This window comes from Ursus americanus, chromosome 1 (assembly GCF_024610735.1).
Source record: "Ursus americanus isolate L20-20 chromosome 1, mUrsAme1.1.p, whole genome shotgun sequence".
Taxonomy (NCBI): domain Eukaryota; kingdom Metazoa; phylum Chordata; class Mammalia; order Carnivora; family Ursidae; genus Ursus; species Ursus americanus.
The window spans coordinates 100110576-100138467 of NC_142127.1; the positions used below are offsets into that span (position 1 = coordinate 100110576).

The 27892-nt window shown below is 37.8% G+C and overlaps 1 protein-coding gene across 8 annotated transcripts in view; it reads left to right on the top strand.

Moving 5' to 3' along the window:
• The window catches only part of DIS3L2 (DIS3 like 3'-5' exoribonuclease 2), a 344150-nt gene that overhangs the window by 162410 nt on the left and 153848 nt on the right, over window positions 1–27892 (top strand). For all 8 annotated transcript variants that reach the window (XR_015725613.1, XR_015725615.1, XR_015725614.1 and 5 more), the window contains exon 9: window positions 12624–12797. Coding sequence is in view for 4 of the 8 variants with exons in the window: in XM_087864389.1 (XP_087720515.1) it covers window positions 12624–12797 (174 nt within the window). In the remaining 4 variants the exon portion in view is untranslated. The remainder of the gene's footprint in view (window positions 1–12623; window positions 12798–27892) is intronic.

The following is a 27892-nucleotide window of genomic DNA, read 5'->3' on the forward strand; positions in this document are numbered from 1 at the left end:
GCAGGAGGATGGATGGTTTCGAACACTAATGTTGACTGTTAAATTTGTCCAATTTGAGGAACTCTTTTGCTTAATTTCTTATATCTGTAGCTGGTCCCTTCCCTCAATAAGTTTTTCACTTACACATGACACTGCCTACACATGACACACTTACTTATTTATATAAAATATTACACACACATACGCGCACACACACCCTGCCTATTAAGGAAGTTAGGAATGTTGTTTCACCACTGTCCTCATTGATTCTACAGTATGACCCAGTTGTAATGTCACTGATTGTGAATGGGAATGGTATTTGTGGAGGAACTTTGGTGAGTGAGAAATATTGAGGTGGTAGTCATTATAAATTACTCTAATGAAGACAGGTCTCTCAGAACTGTTTATTATCCAAATTAGAAAAAAAATTTAATTTTTTGAAATACATACATATTATATATTTACCAGTAAAATTATTTAAAACATGTACCACTGAAAGTAAAAAACTTCTAGAATTTCACCCCCAGAAATAATCGCTATTAAGGGTTTGGTGTATATATTTGTCTAAAATATTGTTTTCAAAATATTTGTTAACGTTCATTGCAAAGTATGTTTCACAGATAAAAGTATATATGTAACACTTATGTAATTTTTGAGTACTGATATTAAAACCAACCCATGAACCCACCACCTAGATTAAGAAATATATCACAATATTGTTGAAGTGCCCTGTATTCTTCTCTGTCCTAACTGCTAGTTTTTCCCCAAGAGGTAACCACTTTCTCAAACACACTAATCAAAATGTGCTTTTCTTTATACTTTACCCACATTTATTATCCCTAAAAGTATTAGTTTTGCTTGATTCTCAACCTTACAAAAAATACCTTGCTACATATATTCTTCTATGACTTGGTTTTTTCATTTAACATTGTTTCTAAAATACATTTATATATTTCATTCATTTTAATTCACAATATTTCCATCTCCTGAAATATACCACAATTTATTTATTTATTTATTTATTTATTTATTTATTTATTTATTTATTATTTTATTTATCTAGCAATGGATATTTGGGTTGAACCAAAGTTTTGCTATTAGAAATTATGCTCCTATGAACATTCCAGTGCTTACTAACTGAAGTTTCTCTAGACTCTACTTAAGAGTAAAATTAATGCATCACACATATGTGCATGTTAAGCTTTACAACTTTATAGCCAAACCATTTTGCAAAGTGACTGTGTCCATTTTTAGTCCTACTAGTAGTATGTAAGAGTTTCTGTTGCTTCACATTCTTATCAACACTGGATATAGTTAGACTCTTCCATTTTTGCCATTCAAGTGGGTATAAATGGTATCTTGTGATCTTAACTTATATTTTCCCAATTACTAATGAGATTGGGCATCTTTTCATTTATTTATGGTCATTATGTTTTCTAGAAAATGTCTTCGTATCTTTTACATTTTTTTTGCAGTTCAGTTTTTGTTTAGATAAATTTTCAGAAATTGCAAAGCAGTACCATATACCTTTGGCCAGCTTCTCCTTATGTTAACATCTTACATTACCATAGAATATTTATGAAAACCAAGAAATTAACCTTGGTATGATACTATTAAATGAAAGTATAGAACTTAATTCAGATCTTACAAGTTTCTCCACTAACATCCTTTTTCTATTTGAGAAACTAGTCCAGTGTCCTACCTTGCAGTTAGTTGTCACATTGCTATAGTTGTTCCAGTTTGTGACAGTTTGTCAGCCTTGTCTTTCATGACCTTGACACTTTCAAGGAGTACTGGTCAGTGATTTTGTAGAATGTTTCACAACTTGGTTTGTCTAACGTTTTCTTATGATTAGACTGAGATTAGGCATTATTGGGAAGGATACCACAGAGGCAATATGTGTCATATCAGGGAATACATGATGTCACTGTGTGTTACTGGTGATATTAACCTTGATCATTAGGCTAAGGAAGTACCTGCCAGAATTCCTAACTTACTGTTTTCCTCTTGTAATTATTAGATTTGGGGGAAGATTTTTTGAAATTATCCAGTTATTCTGCTTCTGCTTAAACTTTCATCCCCCCGCCTTTTCGTATTCATTTTTTATCAGGCTGTTATTTGATTCTTTGGAGTTAAAAAAAGTGTTCTAGGAAGTAATCTTTGTAGCAGTTACTGGTGGGGAAAATATCTTCTCTGCTGTTTATGACTTGTATTTTCATGTTATTAATGTTAACTTCTGAAGAACAGACATTTTAAGTTGCATTTTCCAACTTTTGATACTGGCATATAGAATTACAATTAACTTTTGTGTATTAATCCTGTATCCAGCCATCTTACTAAATCCCCTTATTAATTTTAATACTTTGGACATAGTTTCCTTTGGATTTTCCATGCAGATAATCACATCATGGGTAAGTAATGACAAGTTCGTTCCTTCCATTCTAATTCCTATAACTTTTATTTCTTTTTCTTATCTTCCTAAACTGGCAAATTACAATTGAAGAGAAGATATTTTCCACACTAATAAGTGATGAAAGTTCAGTTTGGAATGAAAGCAATAGTAGCAGGCCTTTCCCCCCCTTGATTTGGAAGTGCTAATATTAATAATTTTGCTAATGTGGCAACTAGTTTTTAAAGGACTCTAGATACCTAAATACATGTCTTTGGGTTTTATTTGTTTTTACTGTCTTCAATTTTCTTAGGTTTTCTTTGGCATTTCAAGGAGGAATAATATGCCCTTTTTCCAGGCTCAAAAGCATTAACTCATTAATTCATTTATTCAATAAACCATCATGTTCTGGGCACCTAAAATGAGCAAGTGTCAGCATAAGATACAGAAATAATGTTTATTCTTTTTGGGATGATCCTCTTCATCCATTGGTAGAGAAGAAGAGAGGTACCTAAAGCACTGGGACACAGCTAGAAAGCGGCATGTGCCAGAAAGGAGATATAACCAAAGAACAGTGACAGCACTGAGGAGAGAGATCTACTCTGGAGGACAGGATGGCTTCCTGGCCTTGCTCCTATATTCCATGAAGGTGAAATGAACATGGTATATGTTTTGTGGGCCTACTTCAATATGGAAGCCATAAAGGGAGGGCCTTTAAGATAGAACTATATTGCTTAAGGAAGGAGCTGCTTAGAGTATTTTTATGCTCTAGAACCAATAGTACCTTGTCAATATGTAGTGAACACCTGCAAGGTGTATGATGTGAGCAGTCCTGAGATTTTATTTTTGGTAATAAGAGTGTTAATTTTTTGTTGCCGAGTGAAGGACAGGAAAGAGAAGTTTGCTTCTCACAGAAGATATTTTAAAGTATTTATATTAGTTAGGATGCTTTTAGCACCAAGTGATGGAAAACTCCAGGGCTTAGTGACTTGAGGATGTTGGCCCTTTGCTGTCTTCAGTGATCTAGTAGTAGATTTTCTATGGTATTGAAGACGCCCGCCAGTATGGTCAGACTGCATGCTTTGTTGATCACATCCAGCAAGGAAGGGGAAAATCCTCTCCACCAACCATGATATTGATCACAGTCTCCCGGGGAACCATACCCTGATTTTATTAGAGTAATGAAGATCTGCCTCTGCAGTTGAAAATGAAATGAGTCCCCCGTATGAAAAAGATTAGGTTTCTGTTAGAAAGGAGAAAGAGGGGGAATAAATGTTGTGTGGGCATCACAGGTTTTTATTAAATTATAAATGTTTCTATATTATTTAATTTAAAAATATTACAATATTAAAGAAAGTTTAGAAAATGAGAAGTTACTCATAATCCTTCCTCTCTAAAATAATTAACACCGTTTTTAGCTGTTCCCTTTCAATCTTTTTATAAATGTTTTTACATAGTTAAATTATACTATACCTTTGAACATCTTTTATTTTTGTTTTATGTCAGTCATTTTTATGTTGCTACATTTTCGAAATTATTTTTCTAAAGTGCATAATAAACAATTGAACAAAACTGCCGTGATTTAGTTTACCATTTACCTGTTACTGAAATCTAGATTACTTCTTTTACTCCTTTGATTCAGTTTTTTAAAAAATAAACTTTATTTTTAGAACAGTTAGATTTAAAGAAAAATTGTTAAGATGTACAGAGATTTCTTACGTACCTTGGACCTAATTTCCCCTATTATTAACATATTAGTATGGTACATTTGTTACAATTAATAAACTTTGATGTTATTAACTTTGATTCATTAACTTTAATGTTTAATGAATTTTAAACATGACTAACTGAGGTCCATACTTTTATTCAGAAATCCATGATTTTTAAAAATTGTCCTTTTTCTGTTCCAGGATACCTAACTTTTAGTTGTGGTCGTGTCTCCTTAGGATCCTCTAGGCTATGAGCTTCCAAGTTATTTTTGAAGGACACATTTTAGTGAAGAGTAGGCTGAAGTGTGGTTTTTAAGAGAATCAGCCAGACATTTTGATGCAACATTGAATCATAGTTGTCCAAAAGCAGCTGTAGCCATTTTTTAAGACAATGACAAGAAGATAGACACTACTTAGAAAGCTGTAATATTTGAACCATAGCATATGAAAGAGAAAGTAACTTCCGTATTCATTTTAAGTAAAACTTACACCAAAATTAAAAAATGAAAGCAAACCTTTCTGTAAGACAGACAATGTGTGAGTCCATTCGCTAGTAGATTGTGCTTTTGTTTAGATCCCAGGGTATTCTGGTTTTTAGGGGAACGGCAGAATTTATGAGTGAATAGACAGCATAAGAGTCTTTCTGGGACATCTAAAGCCCAAAATTTATGAGCTCTTTCAGCTGCTGACCTGTTAGATTTCTATCTCCTGCAGGCTGTCCAGGCTATGCTGCTCTCAATTATATCTCCAATGAAAATCTATAATAAATTTATTTAAGTAAGGTACTTGAGAAATGTTCTCTGGAACTTAGTAAAATAAATATTAATTACTACTAATAGAAACTTGGAGTCATTGATGACGTTTGGAAGTCATAACCAAAATATAATTTTGTTTTTATGAGCCACATTGTAATTTTAGTAAACAAATCAAGATTCTTTGGATTCAGAATATAGCCTAGTGAAAATTTTTGCCAGAACAAAAAGCACCAATAAAATAAAAGAATTTTTTTCATTAAATTTCACTGAAGGTCCAATGACTGATACGACCTGTTCAGACAATTAATATTAGATCCATCTTCATCTGCTTACTTTTGTCATCCTTCCTTCTACCTTCCCTCCCCCGCAGAGGTGGATTCAGTACTCAGCACTAGTTGTCTTTTTTGGAGAAATTTCTCCATCTCTGGTAGGCCATAGTTCTTCATCTAGTAGGTTTTCAGAAAAGGTTTATGAAAACTATATTCCCTGAGTTCTTGCATTTAGAAATCTTCATCTTCAAAATCCAGTAATGTCACTAGACTATGTTTCAGTGGTGTTTTTCGTATTAGATTTCCTGAGACATAGCATATATGCCCTTTCTATGTATAAAATTTCTTTTTCAGGAAAGTTGTCTTAATATCTTCGAAATGTTTTCTATTCCACGTATCTAGTTCCTTCAGGAATACCAGTTATGCTAATGTTGGATCTCTTTCATCTGCCTTCATATCTGTCTGTTTTCTCTATAATCTCTCAAAAATTCTTTGTACTTTTCAATTTCATTTTTCTCAACTTTTGTCAAGTTATATCTTAACGAACCTTCTTTTTTTCAGAGTCAGTTCTTCATTCGTTACCTCCTGTATGACCTTCATGTTTTGTAGTGGATTTATTTTTCTTTTCTACTTATTTCCTGGGTCTGAAGCACTAGTTTTTATTCCCTTTTGTGAAATTAATTTTTTTAAAGATTTTATTTATTATTTATGTGACAGAGAGACAGCCAGCAAGAGAGGGAACACAGCAGGGGAGAGGGAGAGGAAGAAGCAGGCTCCCAGCCTAGGAGCTGGATGTGGGGCTCGATCCCGGAACGCCGGGATCACGTCCTGAGCCGAAGGCAGATGCTTAACGACTGCGCTACCCAGGCGCCCCGAAATTAATTTTTTTGCTATGCACCTGCATCTTTACTTTGAGTTCTTCCCTTATAGTGGTGATATATTCTTACGAATATCTTTGGTCAAGATAGTAATTTCTGTGGCCATATACTTACAGGGAATGTTTTATCCTTCTGCCATTTCTTTTCCTTGTTTCTTTCTTCCTTTTTAATATGCAGTATTTTCTTGTTTAAGATGTCGCCTTTCCATCTTTAAATAATGAGGTCTTCCTAGATTTTAGTATTCTATTTTAAGAGTTGGATATTATAAAATGCCTTTTGTTCAAATGTTTAGACCCTTTTCTACTTCAGGCATTAAATAATCACTTTTGGCCACTCTAATGTCACTAGGTAAGAGTAGGGTGGCCAGTGAGTTTTAAGTCTACCCCACAAAGACTGGTATTGATGCTATTACCACATAGAAGAATGTTTCTTTTCATGTTAGTTTCATTCTCTAAAAACCTCTATATGGTCTAAATCATTGTTTATACTTCTCCCAGAAACTGTATGCTATCTGATTTTATGTATAATTAATTATTTTGTGTGATTTTTAAATACTGTAGGGTAGAATCATGTGAAATTGTGTTTTACAGGTAAAAAATGGTCAACTATATTGGCAATTTCTTGTCTCAACATAATCTATGATTAATCTCTCTATTATTACTCACCATTCTTGAATCTTTTACTTCTGAGTCATCCCTCAGCTGGCTTGAATTGCAAATAAGTTTTTTTCAGGAAATGGGTAGTATACTTTGTGCCTTGTTATATCAGTTGGGGTTCTTGGAATCTTAGGTTCCAACTCAGAAGAATCATGACTATATCTCCAGAGATATTAAAATCTCTCAGTTGTAGAGGTGAGTATTATTGTGAGTGGGTCTTAAATATGATATTGAAAGGCTCAGCCAGACCATGTGTTTGGTTTTAGGATATTAAGAGCAACTTTGTATCCTAGAGGATAGCCCTCCAACCTCATAAGGTGCTGCCTCCCAGTTTAGTTCATTAGTACACTATTACACCATTGTAATCAGTGAGTTCATTGGGCTTTGCTACCTCTAGAAGATGAAATCCTCAATTACAGTGTTGAGTAATATAGCATCATAGCTTAAAAGATAATTTGGTAAATCTATGGATTGTGTTTCTATAAGCAAGGAGGGAGGAGCAAATGAGGGTAGCAAACCCAAACCCAGAATTAATGTTTCTTTTAATGGAGAGAAATAACTGCCCTCTGCATCATAGAAGAGCTCAGCAAACTCAATCTGCTATTAAGTAATTGGTGGGTCCTCCTGCTATGGTTCTGAATCAGATGCTCAGAGCTGGTTGCTGCTGCTGGCAAACTGGCATCCTGCAGGTGTGGTAGTCAGGTCATTAGTAGTGAGAGGAAGTTCATGCCATGGAGCTAATTTCCCGCTACCTTGTACTTTGTTCTTATTCCCATTGAGCAAGCGCTGCAGTGGTTGGGGTTGGTTGACATTCTCCAGACCAATCATCGTACCTCCACAGTGGAAGTCTTTTGCTGAGCATTCTCATAGAACACAAATAGTCATTGGGCTCATTTCAATAGGCCCATTTCATGCACATGTCTCTTCCCCAGACGTCCTTGTTACCAGTACTCCAGTCTTTCTTCTTTCAGGTCCCTATCCATCTGGCTAAACTTGTAGCAACTGCCCATCAGGCAATGTTTCTTCAACCAAAGTAGACCATGGATATATTGCTTGAAGTTCTGCTTGCAGGGAGGAAGTTTCTGCTCTACTGTCTTTTCAGAGACCACCCCTTAGAATGGATATAACCCTATCATAGCCCACTTAACGATTCATGACAGTGGAAGGTCAGTTGGAACTAGGCATCCAAGGTCTTCAGACCTTTCTGCATCCTCCTATATAATAGAGTGTGTGTGTGTGTGTGTGTGTGTGTGTGTGTGTGTGTGTGTAGAAAGAGAGTCTGGTTCTCTGAGTCTTATTCTTTCTTATTAGTACCCCCACTTCTCACATAAGAGATTTAGTGAGACCCTGAATTCAATGATTTGATGATTTATTGCCCTTTAAATTTTTTCCCCCCAGCTTATCCTGGCAGCTGCAAGGGGTTCAAAATATGTGTTTGATGCATATAGGAAGTCCCTCAGTTTTCAGTTTAGCCTGGAATCAGGAATTTAGAGGCTGAGCATGTAAATCTTTTTTTCCTTCCCTTTTTCAGGTTCTCTAGGCCTCTCACTTTCTGTGAGCTCTTTGATATCTTTTCAATAAATTCCTCTTCCAACCAGTTAGTTTCTTGTGCTTGCAACCAAGAACCCAGACAGTTAAAGACATAAGTATTAGGAGGTGAATGTAGGAAACAGAACCTCAGGAAGCTATGAGAATAATAAATGGGTTGGAAGTAACTCAGGTCCCATTAATTTCTCAAATGTCCTTCAGACTTCAGAGGCAATAACAACAGGTTCCTTAAATCTTCAATGGGAACTTCATTCTAGTGAACACAGGTAATAATGTAGTAGTCATTTTGAAAATTAATGAGACTCGAATCTTTAAACTGTCTAGACCCCCCCCCCTTTTTTAAAGTAAGCTCTGAACCCAACATGGGGCTTAAACTCACAACCCTGAAATCAAGAGTTGCATCCCCTATCAACTGAGCCAGCCAGGAGCCCCCTGTCTAGCTTCTTGATTGCAAATAAGAGAAACTAACTCTTGGTTGGAAAAGGAATTTATCAGAAGGATATTGAAGGGCTCACAGAAACAGTAAGAGTCTTGAATGTTTTTTTAAAAAGTTGTAGGTGGGAACCAAGGCAGATCTGGAGAGGCAAGGACAAGAAATCCAGTCATCATCTTTATCAGGATTAGTTTGGCCACAATGCCAGTGGCTCTACCACTGCTCTTACAGATCAGCATTGCCACTGGACACTGTTTCCACCACTGCTATCACTAGAAACCACTCTAGCCGCCATGAATGAAGTCCACATTCAAAGTCATGAGTTGAGGCAGAGTCTAAGTCATACGCAGTGTGCTGGCTACTGGTTTTCATGGAGTGAGAGGGGTGTTCTGTAAACATCTGGCATTATGTAGGAGGCTAGTCACTTCTGTAATGGAAATTGTAGTCCTTTGGCCCGCTTACATGCAATTTAGAAGTCTTCTTTTTTAATATGCATGGCTTTTCTTTCTTTTTCTTCATGGCACTCACTAGGACCCCCAATCCCATGAATAGTATTGGTGAGAGGTAACACCTTTGTCTTCTTCCTGGTCCAGAGGAAAACATTTAGTGTTTGACCATTAAGTTTTGGTATTAGCTCTAGGGTTTTCCTGGGGGCCAGTAATCAAATTAAGGATATTCCTGTTCATTACTTATTTGTTGAGAGTTTTGATCATGAATGGATGTTGAATTTCGTCCAGTGCTTTTCTGCATCTGTCAAAATGATGGCGTGTTTTTCTCATCGTTTGCTAATCTGATGAATTATATTGATTGACTGTTGACTGTTGGACAGATCTTTAAATCTTTACTTATTCATGATGTATTATCCTTTTTATATACAGTTGACCCTTGAACAATGCAGGAGTAGCAGCACTGACCTCTCGGACAGTTGAAAGTCTGTATAACTTTTGACTCTTCTAGAATTTGACTACTAATAGCCTCCTGTTGATTGGAAGCCTTACCAATAACATAAACAGTCAATTAACACATACTTTGTATGTTATATGTATTATATGCTCTATTTCTATAATAAGTAAGGTAGAGAAAAGAAAATGTTATTAAAACCACAAGGAAGGGAAAATACATTTATATTACTGTACTGTATTCATTTTTTAAGATCTGCATATAAGTGGAGCCACACAGTTCAACCCCATATTGTTCAAGGGTGAATTCTGTGTTTTAATATTGCAAAAGAATTTTAAGAATGTGTTCATGAGGGATATTGATCTCATGAATCCTTTGTCTGATTTTGGTATGAAGGTAATGCTGGCTTCATGAGACTAGTTGGAAAGTGTTCCTCTTCTACATTCTGAAAGCGTTTGTATATAATTGGTATTAATTCTCTTCTTAAATACTTCGCGGCATTTACCAGTGACACTATCTGGGCCAGGAGTTTTCTTTGTGGGAAGGTTTTTAAACTATGAATTCAGTGTTTTAAATAGATGCAGAATATTTAGGTATTGGTTTCCGCTTGAATACTCTTTTTTTTTTTTAAGATTTTATTTATTTATTTGACAGAGAGAGACAGCCAGCGAGAGAGGGAACACAAGCAGGGGGAGTGGGAGAGGAAGAAGCAGGCTCCCAGCAGGGAGCCTGATGTGGGGCTGGATCCCAGGGTCCTGGGATCACACCCTGAGCCGAAGGCAGACGCTTAACGACTGAGCCACTCAGGCGCCCCTCAGCTTGAATACTCTTAAGCAGTTTGTGTCTTTCAGGGAGTTTATCCATTTCATCCAAGATGTTGAATGTATTGGCTTAAAGTCATTTATAATTCCCTTTTTATCCTTTTAATGCTTGTAGGGTCTATAATGGTGTTTCCTCTTTTATTCCTGATATTGATAATTTGGGTCTTTCCTTGTTTTTCTTGATTAGCCTCACTAGAAATTTTCTATTTTATTCTCTTCAAAGAATCAGCTTTTGATTTTATTGGTTTTCTTTATTGTTGTTCATTTTCTGTCCTTTGATTTTTATTTATTATTTTCTTCCTTCTGCTTACCTGGGACCTGATTTGCTTTTCTTTTTTCGATTTTTTAAGATAGAAGCTTTAGGTCACTAATTTGGGACATTTCTTCTTTTCTAATATGAGCATTACATTTATTTAAAGCAGAATTTCCCTCAAAGCAATGCTTCAGTTGCTTCTCACGAATATTGATTTGTTGTGTTTTATTTACTTCGAAATATTTTTTTTTTTAAGATTTTATTTTTTTATTCAACAGAGGTAGAGACAGCCAGCGAGAGAGGGAGCACAAGCAGGGGGAGTGGGAGAGGAAGAAGCAGGCTCATAGCAGAAGAGCCTGATGTGGGGCTCAATCCCACAACGCCGGGATCACGCCCTTAGCCGAAGGCAGATGCTTAACCGCTGTGCCACCCAGGCGCCCCTACTTCGAAATATTTTCTGATTCTCTTTTTATTTCTTATTTAGCCCACTGGTTGTTTAATTTCCAAATATTTATGGATCTTCCTGATAGCTTTCTGTATTTTCCCCCTCATATTTTTGCTGCTTTTGGCTTTTTTTTTTTTTAAACTTTATTTACTTTTTTTTTTAAAGATTTTATTTATTTATTTGACAGAGATAGAGACAGCCAGTGAGAGAGGGAACACAAGCAGGGGGAGTGGGAGAGGAAGAAGCAGGCTCATAGCAGAGGAGCCTGATGTGGGGCTCGATCCCATAATGCCGGGATCACGCCCTGAGCCGAAGGCAGACGCTTAACCGCTGTGCCACCCAGGCGCCCCTGCTTTTGGCTTTTTTAGATGCTTTCTGGGTAATCACCCCCTAAGTTTGAGGAAATGACACTGGTGTGAGCCCATGTTGTATGTGAGGAGCCCGCAGGCAACCCACAGGCTATGGAACTTATGCAGGTAGGCAGGTATATGTGTCACCTATGGGCTGGTTTCTCTTGGCTGGCATGTGAGAGGTGGGGCCAGCCCTGCTGCCACCACTGTCTTGTTCCAGTAGCAAGGCCGAAGATGGGAATTTGTTAAAAGTCTGCATATGAAGCAACCACATCCCCAGTCTCCCTCTACCACTGTGCACCTAAGAACTCTGGCAGCCAGCATCTACCCTTACATAGGGAACAGAATCTTCTTCAAAGAAATTGAATGGCTCCAGAGAAAGCCCGAATGCCAGAGCTAAACCCCTTGCAGGAAGAGTATCATATTTCCTATTGATTATCTGTGTTCAACACATAACTTAGACTTATGGTCTGAATGTGGCATGCTTATGAGAATTGAGCACTATCAATTTGGGTATATTTATAGATGACCCATAGATGACGAGTAATATTTGCCTTCTCAAAGTGGAACCCTACTCATAGCATCAGAACTATTCCATTAAATGCCATCTTACTTTTAATGGACCAACACCCCAAAATGTGAATGGTAGTTTGCTGAGTGACCAGACTGCAGATAATTTTAATTTTCTTCTTGATGCATTTCTGTATTTTCTAACTTCTTACAGTGCAAATATATTAGTAGTGTGTTCAGATAAGATATTTTAAAATATTAAGGTAAAAATTAGAATTGTGAAAAAATGTAAGTATCAGATCTGATCTAGTAAGCATGACTTAAGCTATAGGTGCTGTGAAACTAATGATGTAACAGCAAACTGGGCTAATCAGAACTGTCTCTAAAGGTGTTTGCAAGAGAAGGAATTGACAAAAGCTTCTAACAATATCAATTTGACTTTTTCATGAAAAACAATTGCAAGAAGCCCAAGAAAGGCCATCTGGCCCAACTCCGCACATCAGAATTCCTGAAGAAAGTTAACATTATACCGTAGTTAGGGATTTAACAGGATAAGAGTATCATTGTCTCTTCTGCTTGGCCCCCCATTCACTGGTGATGGTGTTCTTGCTGGGGGAAGGACAGGAGGTTTTAAAGATTTTCCTACTACCCTCACTTTTAGAGAGGAAATGGATGTCTATGATCCATTTATTCACTAACATACTTGTTCCTCTCTGTCCTGTTCACAGGCAGCTGGCTAAGAGTCTTGGGCAGGCTGGTGAAATCGAGCCTGAAACAGAAGGAATACTAACAGAGTATGGTGTGGATTTCTCTGATTTCTCCTCGGAAGTTCTAGACTGTCTCCCTCAAGGCCTGCCCTGGACAATCCCACCAGAAGAATTCACCAAGAGAAGAGATTTAAGGTAAATATCTAAAACTCTTTTAAGAACAACACGTTTCTGCCTTTCTATCTTCTAACTTCACTTTCTTAGGGATGGGGCTCAGATGTTTCCATCTTTCTACCAACATTTAAATTCAGTTAATGGAGAATTAAGTGCTAAAATTAAGCTAAATCCAGCCCACTGCCTATTTATATATAGCCTATGAGCTAAACATGGATTTTGTATTTTTAAATGATTGAAAAAAATCAAAATCAAAATAATCTTCCATGAAAATTATATAAAATTCAAATTTCAATATTCATTAAGTTGTATTGGAACACAGCCATGCTTATTGGGTCATATTTTGTCTATGGCTATCTTTTTGCACTACAACATTAGGGTTGAATAATTGCAACAGAGACCATATGGCCCACAAAGGGCTCTCTGTCCCTTTATAGAAGAAGCGTGCTCACGTCTGATCTAGACCATTCTAATTTCCAAAGATACAGTTGCTATCTTTTTTTCCTCATTGTTGTGCCCTGTAGGTCTGATCAAATAACGACCATGTTATCTGGTCAGAAGTACCTTCCTTTAAATGGGCCTCTTCAGGCACAGAGCAAAGGATTCAAAGCTTCTGTGCTTGGAGCTTCATTTTAAAGCTTTACTTTTAGGTCTGGAATTTGTTGGAAAGTACTTTTGTGGTATTTTTATAACAACATCTTCTTTGAAGATGTTTCTTCATTGTGGGATGTTAGTTCTTTTCTGATATTTCTCTTCAGAATTTGGTTTCAGTGCTGGCATTCACTTTGGATGCCACATGGAGATATTTAGAACCAAGAAACTTTTCGTACAACCCACTGAGGCTGTGGAAGGTTTTCTGCTAAGGTCATCCCATGTCAGAGTCTTTTCCACCACACTTGCTCACTTCATGCAGCTGAACTTATGATACCTTTGCTCTTGGTGCCCGTTACTCCACCTAATTTGAGAATCCTCCTCCTCTGCTCCCTCTTGCTATTGTGTCTTTTAGGAATTTACTGCCTTTTTTTCTTTTCTTGCCAAGGGTAGGCAAGGGAAAGGAGATGACAGTCCCCTTTCCTACCTGTTAGTAGCTCTGATGGAACACACATTTATATTTGAAGTCATTTAACTCAAGTTACCATCCCGGCTTTCAGCAGTAGCCACCACTTGTGGAACTCCTGCTGGTCAGTGATCTCATCAGGGGCTTTGGGATCTTGGGCCCAAACCTTACTCTCTCTGAACTGTCATTTTCTTGTATACAAATGGAAGGGATTATTTTCTGAGATCTTTCCCTAAACCTAGGAATCTATTTTTTAAAAATCTGTAAGAATGAATGGCTGAACTTCATTGGTTGAAGTTTAAGTCAGTGTAGCCATTCTGCAGTAACTATCAACATTTGAAATGTACCTACCCTTTCACCCAAAAACTTGACTTCCAAGAATCCATCCTACTCAAAGTGTATAAGGATAGACATACAAGAATGTTCATTGCTGCTCCGTTGTAAAAGTGACACTGCTAATCCCTCAACAAAGGGATGGGTTTTTTTTTTAAGATTTATTTATTTATTTGGAGGGGGGGTACACAGGTGTGGGAGGGGCAAAGGGAGACTCTCAAGCAGACTCCCTGCTGAGTGCAGAGCCCAATGCAGGACTCAGTCCCATGACCCTGAGATCATGACCTGAGCCTACACCAAACATTGGACACTCAACCGACTGAGCCACCCAGGTGCCCCAGCAAAGGGATGATTAAATAACCTATACCATACCAGCAAGGTTGCATTCCCTACAGCTGCAAACCAGGAACTAGATCCACAGGGACTGTCCTAAAGGGACAGCTATCTTATGTTGCCAAGTAAAAGAGACAAGTTTCAAAACAGTGTATGAGCCTATTTTTAATAAAGCCAAAGAATATAAAAATGCTATCCAAATGTATGCACCCATGCATATATTTATTTATTTATAAAAATATATAATGCACAGAAAAAGGTCTGGAAGGAAATACATCAAATTGTTGATAGTGATTATCATGTGTGGACTTGGTGGGGTAGTAGGAGGTAGGGAGGCAGTATTTTACTTCATTTTATAAATTGCTCTACTTTTCAAATTATTTTTTAAAATAACTTTTATATCTTTTAAAAATTATAATTGGGACTATCAGGAAAGAGAGGTGCTCAATCTTTTCTAGCCTGATTCCTAGCCTACAGATAAATAATAAGGCACTTCAACACTCAGCCAGCCCAGCGTGCTCTCAGTTCCCCTCTGGTGGTTCTATGTTGCCTTTTTCTTTGGCCCCAGTTGTCTCTGAGTTAGACCACAGAACAGAAGGCCTTGCTCTGTAGAAGACCTCTGTTAAAATATACCTATGTGTCCTGTGCAAGGATCCACAGATACAGGGAGCTTATAGGATGAGCTATAATATACTGCTATGAGCATAGTATCAGAGATTTTTTTTAAATCACTTTAACCTCCCAGTACTTTCTCCTTGCCTGTTATCTCTAGGATTATGTTTCTAAAATTCAAATCGGATTTCCTTTATTCCTTTAGCTTAAAATCTTTCAACTGGTTCCTGATACCTAAAGTAGTCATCTCTAAACTTTTTTGAACATGCATTCCCAATAACGTATATGTCTTTATTTTACAATCACAAGCATATTTACTACTTTGCTAATTTATTATGTACATTATAAATATACATAAAAGTGGAAAAATGAGAATAAAATAAATTTTAAAGATATTTTCCTTTAAAAAGGTGTAGAAGGGACGCCTGGGTGGCTCAGTTGGTTAAGTGTCTGCCTTCGGCTCAGGTCATGATCCCAGGGTTCTGGGACTGAGTCCCGCATCGGGCTCCTTGCTCAGCGGGGAGGCTGCTTCTCTCTCTGCCTGCCACTCCCCCTGCTTGTGCTCTCTCTCGACAAATAAATAAAATCATTTAAATAAATAAATAAAAATAAATAAAAAGGTATAGAAAACTCTTCACATTCATAATTTTATTTTGGTGAGAGCAGTCTGATTGAAATTCATCATTTTTTAAAAAATTTTTGCTCTCACAACCTGTGATATAGAAACACAAAGGTCTGGGGCGCCTGGGTGGCATAGCAGTTAAGCGTCTGCCTTCGGCTCAGGACGTGATCCCAGCGTTATGGGATCGAGCCCCACATCAGGCTCCTCCGCTATGAGCCTGCTTCTTCCCCTCCCACTCCCCCTGCTGTGTTCCTTCTCTCGCTGGCTGTCTCTATCTCTGTCGAATAAATAAATAAAATCTTTAAAAAAAAAAAAAAGAAACACAAAGGTCTGATTATAAGTTCTTTATATTTTGATACTTAGTTTTAGATTTAATGGTTATTGTAACTGAAAAGGATACCTCAGAAGAGATGAATTGAACTTACTAAATCATAATACTCATTTTTTTAGTCCTGTTTACAAATTATACTTGGAAATATAATCCAGCTAATAAATTTTCATCTTTCATGATGTCAAGTCAGTTCTTTTGAACTAATTGAAAGGTGCTACATTTTTAGATTTTTTAAAAATGGGTTCATTGTCTTTGGTTATTCTTCATTAGGCATTTTTAAAAAACTAGTTAGAAAATTCTCTCAGAAAGTTTAAGTGTGTAGTAGCTTTACACTTAGATCGTTTTAGGTCTCCAAATTTATAACATTTCAAATGCCCTTTTAAAAATTTTGTCTTCAAAACCTGAGTTTCTGGTTTTATTTTGTTCAAAATAAAATAACTTTTTATCTTATTGTTAAAATGTCACCTTTACCTTGAAGGAACAGATTAAGTGTTTTTATTTTTTTCTAAGGATCTGCTAGGTAGCATCTGATTGTTTTGAAATCATACGTGTGGCTGCTGATGAATTTATATTAGGGGCAGAAGAAATGTCAACTTTGCCTTTTTCCTGGTATTAGTAGAATTAGTATTATTAGTTTAGTATTATTTTCAGTCTGTGGATCTTTGTAATAATCTTTTTTTAGCCTCTTGTCTATTTTGTAAGGTTTAGTTTAGCTGAAACTAGGTAATTTCCATAAATCCATGTACAGGGCATGAGCAAATACCCATTGATCACAGTTGGCTGGAAGCATAGGAAGTAATGAGAATGCCAATGTCATTGCCTTTGTGTTCTGGAACACCGACTCTTTCATCGGGACACTTCACTTATCTCCTGACCCACATACCTTATGAGGCACCAGGGTTAATTCTTCATGTATGTATGTATGTAATCAGTTAACTTCTTAATTTTTATAATAAAAGGTAAACATAAGGAGAAGTCGGTGGTATGCTGAGGTCTTTTGATCTGATTACCTCTTCCTTCTCTTCAGTCTTAAAATAGATTCATTCAGTTTTTCAGCCAACAAATATTAATTGAATACCATCCATGGGCAGTGGGGATTCAATAATTGGATGGGATTGTGCCGGAGGGGAGAGTTACTTGGTACAAGCGTTTGTAGTACTATGATTTTTTCTGCCCAGAGGTGCAGTGCTTTCAAAGAGGTATTTATCAATATTAATTTTCCTAGGAATGTCATAAGAATTCAGAATGAGTCCCAGCACCCACTAAAAAACATGTGCTATGAGTAAATTAATACATATTCTGTAAACTCCTAAGTGAAACCTTCTTTGCCTTTTTCCTGTCTTCTCTCCTATATACATCTTATATATATTATTTTTATATGTGTATATGTAATGTATGCCAAGTTCTAAGTTAGTTACTGGAAATACAGAGACAAGAAAGGCCCAGTTCTTGTTCTTTAGGACTTTATTCCTTCTCAGGGAGACAGATTTACACTCCGACAAATTACAGCAAAGTATGGCAAGTGCTATGGTATCAGTATGAACCAACTGCCAAGGGCATTGGTGCTTGAACCGAGACCTGAAAAATGAGCAAGCATAGAGGGAACTAGAGTGACTAAAGCACGCTTCATTTAGTGATAGGCTGGGGCTGCAGAAAAGGTGACACATTCCTCTAAGACTCCCAGATCCTTCTCTACTAGGGCTCACAACTCCTGTGGTTTTGATAGCTTCTTGACCTCTTCTGCTCGGCCACCATGCCATGGAGCCTGCAGCATTACTCTGGCTCTAGCTACCTAAGGACTTCTACATACCCGTTTAGGTTTGGTATTTGAACAATTATATTTGGAACAGAAAAGTTCCATCAATCTTTAAACCTCATAATCCAATTATGTCAGTAAAATTCCAGTTTTTTAGTCCAGTGGAATTGGGGTAATATTTTGCAAACTGAAGTTGAGAGAAATAGTGTTTATTTTGAAAAGAAAAATGGTTGGTTAGCAATTTTCAAGAAGGAAGGCTGGTGTGAACTCCTAGGGGTGATCGGGCCCTTCTGATCGCGAGCACCACTTTTCTGGACCTTCACCTCCAGTCTCTGGAGAATCCCTGTTTGCATGGCCTAGACCTGCAGCTCTCTTTAGCAGGGCATCTGAGGTTAAAGAAAAGCAAAGAGCAAGCAACACCAATACTTCAAGCCTTTGGGGATCAGGAAGAGAATGTATCCGAGGAAACTGCTTAAAGGGGGTTGCACCAGAAGCCTGAGAAACCCCAAGGTTGTTTCTGAGACTGGCTCCAATTATTTCTAATTTCATTCTTATTATTTTGTTTCCTTTGTTGCTAAACTGGAATAGGAAACCAAAGCTTAAAAGCTCAATTAAAGTGGAAAATGAAAACCTAAATATTGGAGGGGGAAAATACCACACTAAACTGATTTTTATATTTTTCCTATAGTTAGTAATATTGTGGAAGTTTGGATCACATCACTTTTTAGTAAAATATGAGCTTCCTTGAAGTGGAGGTGGTGTCTATAGTTTTTCACAGAAGAACTTGTGAATATCTATTTCTTCACTATCCCCTCAATAAAAAGGATGCCCAGTGACCTCCACTGGACCATTACAAATGTGAAACTTGGCACTTAAAATTGCTTGCTCTAAATTTTCCAATTGCTTTCTCTCTCTTTTTTTTTTCCATTTAATGTCGTTCTGCCAACTAGTGATTTTATTATTATAAACAGGACATTGTATTCACTTTTAAGAAGAAATATGAAGCTGGAGGTAAAATTACAAACTGCAGCTTCTCGGCTGCCAAAATAGAAAACAGTGAGCTAAAAATACCGAGCACAGAAAGGGTGCTGTGGCAAGAAATATTGAAATATCTTCAAGATGGAACTGTTCCAAACAGACAGAAATTTCCTTTTACTCCAGGTAAAACCAACATTGAAATAGCTGCTTGAAAGGAGAGACATATAATACTAACCTCTTTCAGGTCAACCCTTTTGTGGGAAAGCTTTCAAACATAACTAACATTAAATGACTAATGATCTTGCTGTTTATCAGGAAGTCCAGTATGATTAAATTGCCATTTAGAAAAGGTTCCTCTGGTAAGGGAGTGTGGCAGCGTAGAAGGAGTACTAGAAGTCAGTCCTAGCTCTCCTGGGAACTAGCGGGGCGACCTTGGGCAAATTAGTTAAATTTGGGGAGATGGAGAGAGAGAGCACTTTCATCCTTTGTAAAATGGATTATTTGATCAGGTTAGGATTTTCCAAAAGGTGTTGGTAGATCATGCGTTAAAATCCTTTGGGATTTTAACAGAATGCGTTAAAATCCTTTGGGATTTTAACAGAATGTCATGGAGTAAAAGGGTTTTATGGCCGAATATTTTTAGAAAACAGTGGGTTAATATTTTCTTGGAACTTTTTCTCTTGGATCATCTCATGGACCTAGTGCTCCTTAGACTACACGTTGAAATTGTGCAACTAAATATTTCAAAACGTACTAGCTCTGATGGAGTGTGACTCTGATATGTCCTCTTGGAGTTACTCAGAGTCATCTCATTTGAAGAGATGGTGTTCCATTGGTGACTATCTGCTACATTTATCTGACAGATACATTGACTGTGCCTCCCTGTGGGCCACACAGGAAATCCAAGGATTGTGCTTTGAATCTCATCTCTTCATTGCCAAAGGAATCCCTTCTTTCCTTACTTGGAACGGAGCAAGATTAAATTGTTCTGCATTAAACAAGGAAGCTGTCATTGTCATTTAAAACTCCTGGCAATATTATTCCCTTCAAGTAAATCCCAATTCACTGTTTATGAAATTACAAAAATCTCATGGATAATAACCAAGATTAATGGATCCTAATGCTTATATGGAGTAGTGGCTTTTTGGAGGTCTATGCTCTGCCAGTCCTGCTGATTTCTCATATCCCTTCATTTTTTAATGCCTGGGTTGGAGATAAGACAACTTCCAGCAGAAAGTTTTGGGAAAGAAACAAGCCTCCCATTGAAGATAACGGAGAATGGGCAAGGAAGACAGAATTTGGAAATGAGATCCACGAGCAGTAAATAATTGTATGGGAAAATCATTCTTAAAATTCTGGGTAGCTTGATACTCATATCAGTGCAAGTGAAAAAATGAAATTACCAACTTTATTGACAATAGAAAAAGAGGGAAATAAGTTTCTTAGCTTCTATGCAGTATCCTGTCCTGATTCAGCCCTTCTTCTTTCCCCAGACCATTTTACTCTCTCATAGCTCTGCATCTTACCCATGCCCTGCCCTTCATCTGCTTTCCAGGGCCCATCTTAACTGCCTTTGCCATCTCACTCTGGAAGAATTAGAGATGCCCACTCTCCTTTCCCTTCTCCTTTTGTTCACACCTATTATAAAGCACTTGCCATACTATCCTCTAACCTCCCTGTGCGTGACTCTATCCTGATGGATGGCAAAGCCCTCAAGAACAAGGGTTGGGCCTTACTTGTCTTTCTGTTTCTTGAATCTAACTCAGTACTTGGTATATAATAACTTATATATGTAAATACATGTGTATAGGATAAAAGGAGGGAGAAAAAGGAAAAAAATCAAAGTTTTGTTTAGGAGTTTGCAGAATATGTATTAATTGGTTGAATATAACATGTGTTTCTAAGCAAGTGCTGGGATTCATTCCTGTTTCTTTTTGGTATTCACGGGAAAATGAATGCTGACAAGACACAGTCCAGTGCCTTCAAAGAGGTTGCTGTGTAATGTGAAAATTGGGTAGGAAAACATCTAAAAGAATAAGATGTTAAAGTTGCTGTAATAAAATGAGGTGCAACTTCTGTTTCTGACAGAGATAGAGTCTGCCCATTCTTCCTGGGCCCTCCTTCTTACTAAAAACGTGGGCATAACACAACAAACAAGCATAGGAAAATTTGGAAATGTGGAAAAGAGAAGGCGGACTGCGCCAGGGTCTCAGGACCTGAGGAACACGCCCGTGATTCCCCTGGCTTTCCTCATGCCTCCCATAGAGCCCAGATAGGGTGCAGTAGAAGGCACCGCCCTGGAATGACCAAAAGGCACAGGAAAAAAGATCTCCAGGAGATTCTCCCATCCTGTCTGCCACATGCAGGTGACACTCTGACTCCACTTTGGGGGGTGTGAGATCAGAGCAGGGCCTGTCTTCCATCCCCTGCATAGCAGAAGCTGTTCATGGTGCTCTCATTCCCTTGCTAGGGTAGTGTCAGTGGAACCAAGTAAGCAGCTGTTCTTCCTTCCCCCTTCTCAGTGAAAGGAGGCATGCGCCGTTTCCCTTTGGGGATAGTGTCTGTGGGACCAAGTGAGGAGCAGACTCTGTTCCTCATTCAGTGGAAGCAGGTTGTGTTCTGATTTCCCTGCTTGGGTAGTATTGGCAAAGCTGAGAGTGGAGCTGACCTTCTGTTCCCCATCTAGCAAAAGTAGGCAGTGTTCCAGTTGTCCCATGAGAGTAGTGCCAGCAAGTCTCAGAGATAAGATGAGCCTCCATTCCTACCTGGCATCAAAGAGATGTGATGAGTCAGGGCTAGTTACCACAGCACACCCCCTGGTGTCCCTGGAACCCAGTGTGAACCAAGCCTGTACCTCCTGTCACCATAAACCAAAGGGTGGGAGCCAGGGGTCATTGGCACTCACTTACCCCCTACTCCTGGTGTCAACAGGGAGTTGAGCTTCTGCCCCCAAACTGTTGTGACAGGACATATCAGATTTTAGCTTTTCCCTTTCCTGGTGGCAGTGGGACTTAGCCAGGAGCTTAGTTTATACCCACACTTGGAATCAGTGAGACAGTGTGAATTGGTGCCCCTTTTTCACCAGGAAGATGTCAGCAGGGCTGAAAGGAGGCCTGGATTGCTATGTACAGTGAGGCACTGTGAGTCTGTGTGTCATTTTTGCTGGGTTGGTAGCAGTGGGATTCAGCAGGAAGCTGAACATGCATGTTCAGCTACACCTCAGTAGGAGACTGCTTACCAAAAAACAAAAACAAAATCCTACAAAAAACTATATAGGATCCAGAGTCTCCTAATATAATACCCAAAATGTCTACAGTACAATAAAAATTCACTTGTCATACCAAGAACCAGGAAAACCACAATTTAAATGGAAAAAATATACCTGTTACCAATATCGAGATGAATCAGATGTTGCAATTATCTGATAAGGATTTTAAAGCAACCTTTGTGAAAATGCTTTAACAAATAATTATGAATTCTCTTGAAACAAATGAAAAAAATAGAAAATCTCTACAAAGAAATTAAAAAAATAAAACAAATGGAAAATATCCAAGTAAGAAATACTATCACTGAAAACAAAATAAAACAAAAGCTATCTAGAATTCAATAGTAGAGTAGAAATTATAGGATAGAATTAGAGTTAGTGAACTTGAAGACAGATCAATAGAAGTTACCTAGTTTGAGCAAGAAGGATTTATGCGATAATAATAAAAGCTAATATTTGTATCATTGGAGTCCCAGAAAGAGAAGAGAGAGTGAATGGGACTGGAAATGTATTCAAAAAAATAATGGCTGACAACTTCCCAAATTCAGCCAAAGACCAGCCTTCAGCAGACTCCTGTAAAGAACTACTTCACCTCTGGTACCAGATGTGTGGGTTTTCAACACCTTAAGCAGTTCTGAACACCAGTTGGGTATCCTACAGTGGAACTCAGTTCTGACGCTGTCAACCTAGAGGTAGTGTCAGATCCCGTAGGTTAAGGGCCCAGTCCCACAAGATTGCCCCCTCCAACTTCAGATGCCAATCACATGTCCAGGTTGTTACTGGTACTCTAGCCAACAGGCTATAAATTGAGGATTCCTAGGCCCCCTCCTCAGGTTTGATTAATTTGCTAGTGTAGTTCACAGAACTCAGGAAAACAGCTTACTTCCTAGGTTGCTGTTTTCTTGTAAAAGAATAGAACTCAGGCGCATCTAAATGAAAGAGATACATGGGGCAAGTATGTGGGAATGTGGCATGGAGCTTCCAGGCTCTCTCTGGACATGCCATCTTCCCAGCACCTCCACAAGTACACCAACCTGGAAACTCTCTAACCCGATCCTTTTGGGTTTTTATGGAGGCTTCATTATGTCGTCACAATTGATTAAATCATTGGCCATTGCTGAATGAACTCAATCTCTAGCCCCTCTCTGCCCTCCCCTGAGGTTGGGGAGTGGGGCTGAGAGTTCTAGCCCTCTGATCACATGGTTGATTCCTCTGACAACCAGCCCCCATACTTAAATGCTTTCCAAAAGTTATCTCATTAGCATAAAGTCAGGTGTGGTTGAAAGGGATTTGTTATCAAAAAACACCGTTATTGCTCCTAATCACTTAGGAGATTCCAAGAGTTTTAGGAGCTCTGTATCAGGAACAGGGATGAAGACCAAATGTGTATTTCTTATTATAAATTATAAATTATTTATAAATTTCTATATATAAATTATTTTATATATAAAATTACAGTATTACAACCCCAAACAGCACAGACCCAAAGGAACCGACACAAAGACACATCATCTTTAAACTCCTAAAAACTGAATGCAAAGAAAGAAATCTTTGAAGCAGAATGAAATGATGCATTACTTGTAGGAAAACACCAATTCAAATGATAATCGTTTCTCACTTGAAACCATGGAGGCCAGAAGAAAGTGGCAGATTTTTCAAGTACTGAAAGAAAAGTAATGTCAGCCATGAATTCTGTTTCCAGCAAAAATATCCTTCAGAAACAAAGAGGAAATAAAAACATTCTCAAAGAAAAGCTCAGAGAATTTGCTTCTAGCCAACATACCCTGAAAGCATGACTGAAGAAAGTTCTCTAAACAGAAAGGAAATGATAAGGTGAGATGGCATGGAATTTCAGAATGGAAAGAAGAGTATGAGAATGGGTACAACTGGGGGCAAATATCATGAACTATCCTTGTGAGTTTCTTAAATCATATTTGGTGGTTGAAACCAAAGTTTGGTTGTTACAACCTAAGTTATAACAATAATGTAGTGATCAGTATATGTGGAAAAATACTGAGACTGTAGAGCGGGAAAGGAACCTAAGTGGAATTCAGGTTTCTATACCTCAGTTGAAGTAGAAAGAAGTTGATATAGTTGACTGTATAAATTACATATAGGGTGGTACCTAGAGCAACCACTAAGGAAACTACACAAAGTGATGACTTTATAAACAGTCAGGATGGAATAAAAAAAATAAATGTTCGTTCAACCTACAAGAAAAGAAACATTGTAATGAGAGAGGAAACAAACAGAAAACAAAGTGTAAAAATGGCAACTTAACCCCTAAGATATTCATAATTACCCTTAATGTAAATTGCCTAAATACACCAATTTAAGCATAATCCAGTCATTAGATTTCCAAACAAACTCATTTGGAATACAGTGACATAGGTGGGTTTAAAGCAAAAGGATGAAAAATGATAGGCCATACAAATATAATTTTAAAAAAGCAACACTGGTGATATTATTATCAGATAAAATAGACTTCAGGGCAAAGAAAATTACTAGAGAGAAAGAGGGACATAATGTTAAAAGGATCATTCCACCAAAAAGACATAGTGATCTTAAATGTGTATGCACTACACAACAAAGCCATTTTGGAAAACATTTTGGAAGTTTCTCGAAGCGTTAAATGTAGAGTATATGACCCAGTAATTTGACTCCTAGAGAATTGAAAGCGTATCCACACAAAAACTTGTACACAAAAGTTTATAGCTACATTATTTATAGTAGCCAAAAAATGGGAACAATCCAAATGTCCGTCAACTGATAAACAGATAAACAATATGTGGTATATCCATACATTGGAATATTATTTAGCCATAAAGGGGACTAAAGTAGTGTTACATACCACAGCATGGATGAACCTTGAAAACATTATGCCAGATGAGAGAAGCCACATGTAAAAGGCCACATAGTGTATGATAAGAAAGTCAGTTAGTGGTTGCTGGGGGCTACAGGGAAGGGGCAACATGGAATGACCCTTAGAGGGTATGAAGTTTCTGTTTTGGGTGATGAACACAGAATTAGGTCATGGAAAAGATTACACAACTTTGCAGATACTGAAAACCTCTGATTCATACATTTGAAAAATTATTTATTTTTCAGCTAGCAGTTATTGCACTTTGGATAAACCTCATTGATACTGCCAACTGCACAAAGATTGAGTTGTACATTTTAAAAGAGTAGATTTTATAGTATGTGAATTAAACCTCAATAAAACTATTAGAAAGAATAAATATAATCTGTCATATCAACAGAATAAAAAATGAGAAATCATATCCTATCAGTTATTATAGAAGTGGCATTTGGAAACAGTCCAACACACATACATACTAAAAACTCTTCAGCAGGTTGGAAGAGAGAAGAATGTCAGCTTGATAAAGAGTATCTATAAAAAACTAGAAGGGATAGGCACATAAATTAATGAAACAGAATAGAAAACCCAGAATCAGAGCCACACAAATATGCCAGATTAATATTTGACAAGGAGAAAAGCAATTCAGTGGCTGAAAAATAGCCTTCTCAACAAATGGCATTGGAGGAATTGGGGCTGTGTAGGCAAATAAGTGAACCTTGATCTAAACCTCATGCCTTATGCAAAAATGAACTCAAAATGGATCATGGACTTAAATATAAAATGTAGAACTATAAATATTATAGAAAAGAGCATAAAAGGGGCACTGGGGTTAAGCGTCTGCCTTTGGCTCAGGTCATGATCTCCAGGCCCTGGGATCCAGCCCCACATCGGACTCCCTGCTCAGCAGGGAGCCCGACAGGGAGTCTGCTTCTCTCTCTCTTTCTCTCTGCCCCTCTCCACCACTAGTTCTCTCTCTCTCTCAAATAAATAAAATAAAAGAGCATAAAATACGTGATATAAGGCTAGGTAAAAGAGTTCTTATGCTAGACACAAAAAGCAAAGCACAGCCCATGTAAGGAAAGATGGATAAATTCAACTTAAAATCTTTTTTGTCTGTGAAATACCTAGTTAAGAGTATACAAAGACAAGCTAGCCTGGGAGAAAATATGTGCAAACCACATATCCCACAAAGGACTGGTATCTATAATACGTAAAGAACCCTTAAAGCTCAATAATAGAAAAGCAGTACAGTTAGAAAATGGGCATATGACGTGTTCTTGAAGAGGATATACAGATGGCAAATAAATAGATAAAAAGATGTTTAACATGATTAGCCATTAGAAAATGCAGATTAAGTCCACAGTGAAATCTCAGTACACACCTGTCAGAATGGCTAAAATAAAAGGAAAAAGCAAAGTTGGTGAAAAGCTCAAGCAGTACCAAATGCTAGTAAGGACGCGGAGAAAGCAGATCCTTCACACACTGGTGGTGGAAATGTAAAATGGCACAGCTACTCTGCAGACACTTTGACAGTTTCTTTAAAAAACTAAACACAACCACCATACAACCTGGTAATTGCATTCCTGGGCATTTTTCCCAGAGAAATAAAAACTTATGGTTCACACAGAAACTTGCACACACATTTTCATAGCAGTTTTATTCATTTCAGGCCCAAACTAGAAACAACCCAGATTATCCTTCCACAGGTGCGTGGTCAGACCAACTGTGGTACGTCCGTGTCATGGACTGGGACTCCGCAATAGAAAGGAATGAACTGGTGATACATGCAACAGCTTGCATGAGTCTTCAGGAAATTATGCTGAGTGAAAAAAAGTCAACCTGAAACGATACATCTGTATGATTCTGTTATGTAAGATTTTAGAAGAGACACGTTTTGGAACTGGAGAATAGATTTGTAGGGGGGGAATTGGGAATAATGATTATTAAAAGACAACTTGAGGGCGCCCTGAGATGATGGTAGCATTCAGTCTCTTGTTTGAGGTGGTGCTTACATGAACCTGCATAAGTGATAAAATTGTATGGAACTTAATGAGCACAGTGAGAATGGGAAATCTAAAGATCAGTGCATTGTATCAATGTCAAAATCCTGGTTTTGATATTGTATTATAATTTTGTAAGATTTTGCCATTGGAAATGGGTAAAAGGTAATAGCATCTCTCTGTTATTTCTTACCACTGTATGTTAATCGACAATTTTTTATCTCAAAATAAAAGGTTCAAATGAAAAAATAGGTATCAGGTGAACACAGCTGAAAAAGTAATTCATTTTGCATGAAGAAGCTTTAAAGCCAGGTAACCTTTTAACTCGGCCTTGAAGGATGAATAGGATTTCCACAGGCATTTGTCTTATTATTGAAAAAGAAGAAGAAGCAACCAACACCGCTTCTGACATTCTCGAGAAGATCTCTCAGTAGGAGGATATGCCCGTATGACCTTTGATCTGTGTCAGTATCCATCCTCAAGCCGAAATGAAAGTCAGGAAAATCTGAGACTGTGAAATAGAGGGCAAGAACAAAATGCTTAGATGGGGAAAGAGGAGTAAAATTTGGATATTAAGTGCCTAGGATACCAAAAGGTGATGTCCAAGGGGCAGAAAGAAACGGAGGCCTGGCACTCAGGAAGGAGGTCTGGGCTGCAGATACGTATTTCGGTGCATAGAAGTAATAGAGCCCCCCAAGGGAATGGATAAACCTGGTAGGAGCATGCACCTGAACAAGAAAGGGGACCAGTGATGGACTGAGAAGAGCTCCAGTGTTCAAAGGGTGGAAGCTTCTTAGGAAAAGGTGGGGTTGGGGGTGCAGGAAGGAGGATATTCGAAGAGTTAAAGAAAAGGCAAAGACTGGGTCGATGACAAGTTCCAAGCAAGGGTGAACTGCCCTATGCTCCGCTGCGGTGTGGTCAGCCAGGGCAACGCTGGGACAGAAATCACCGTGTTTAGCCATCAGGTTC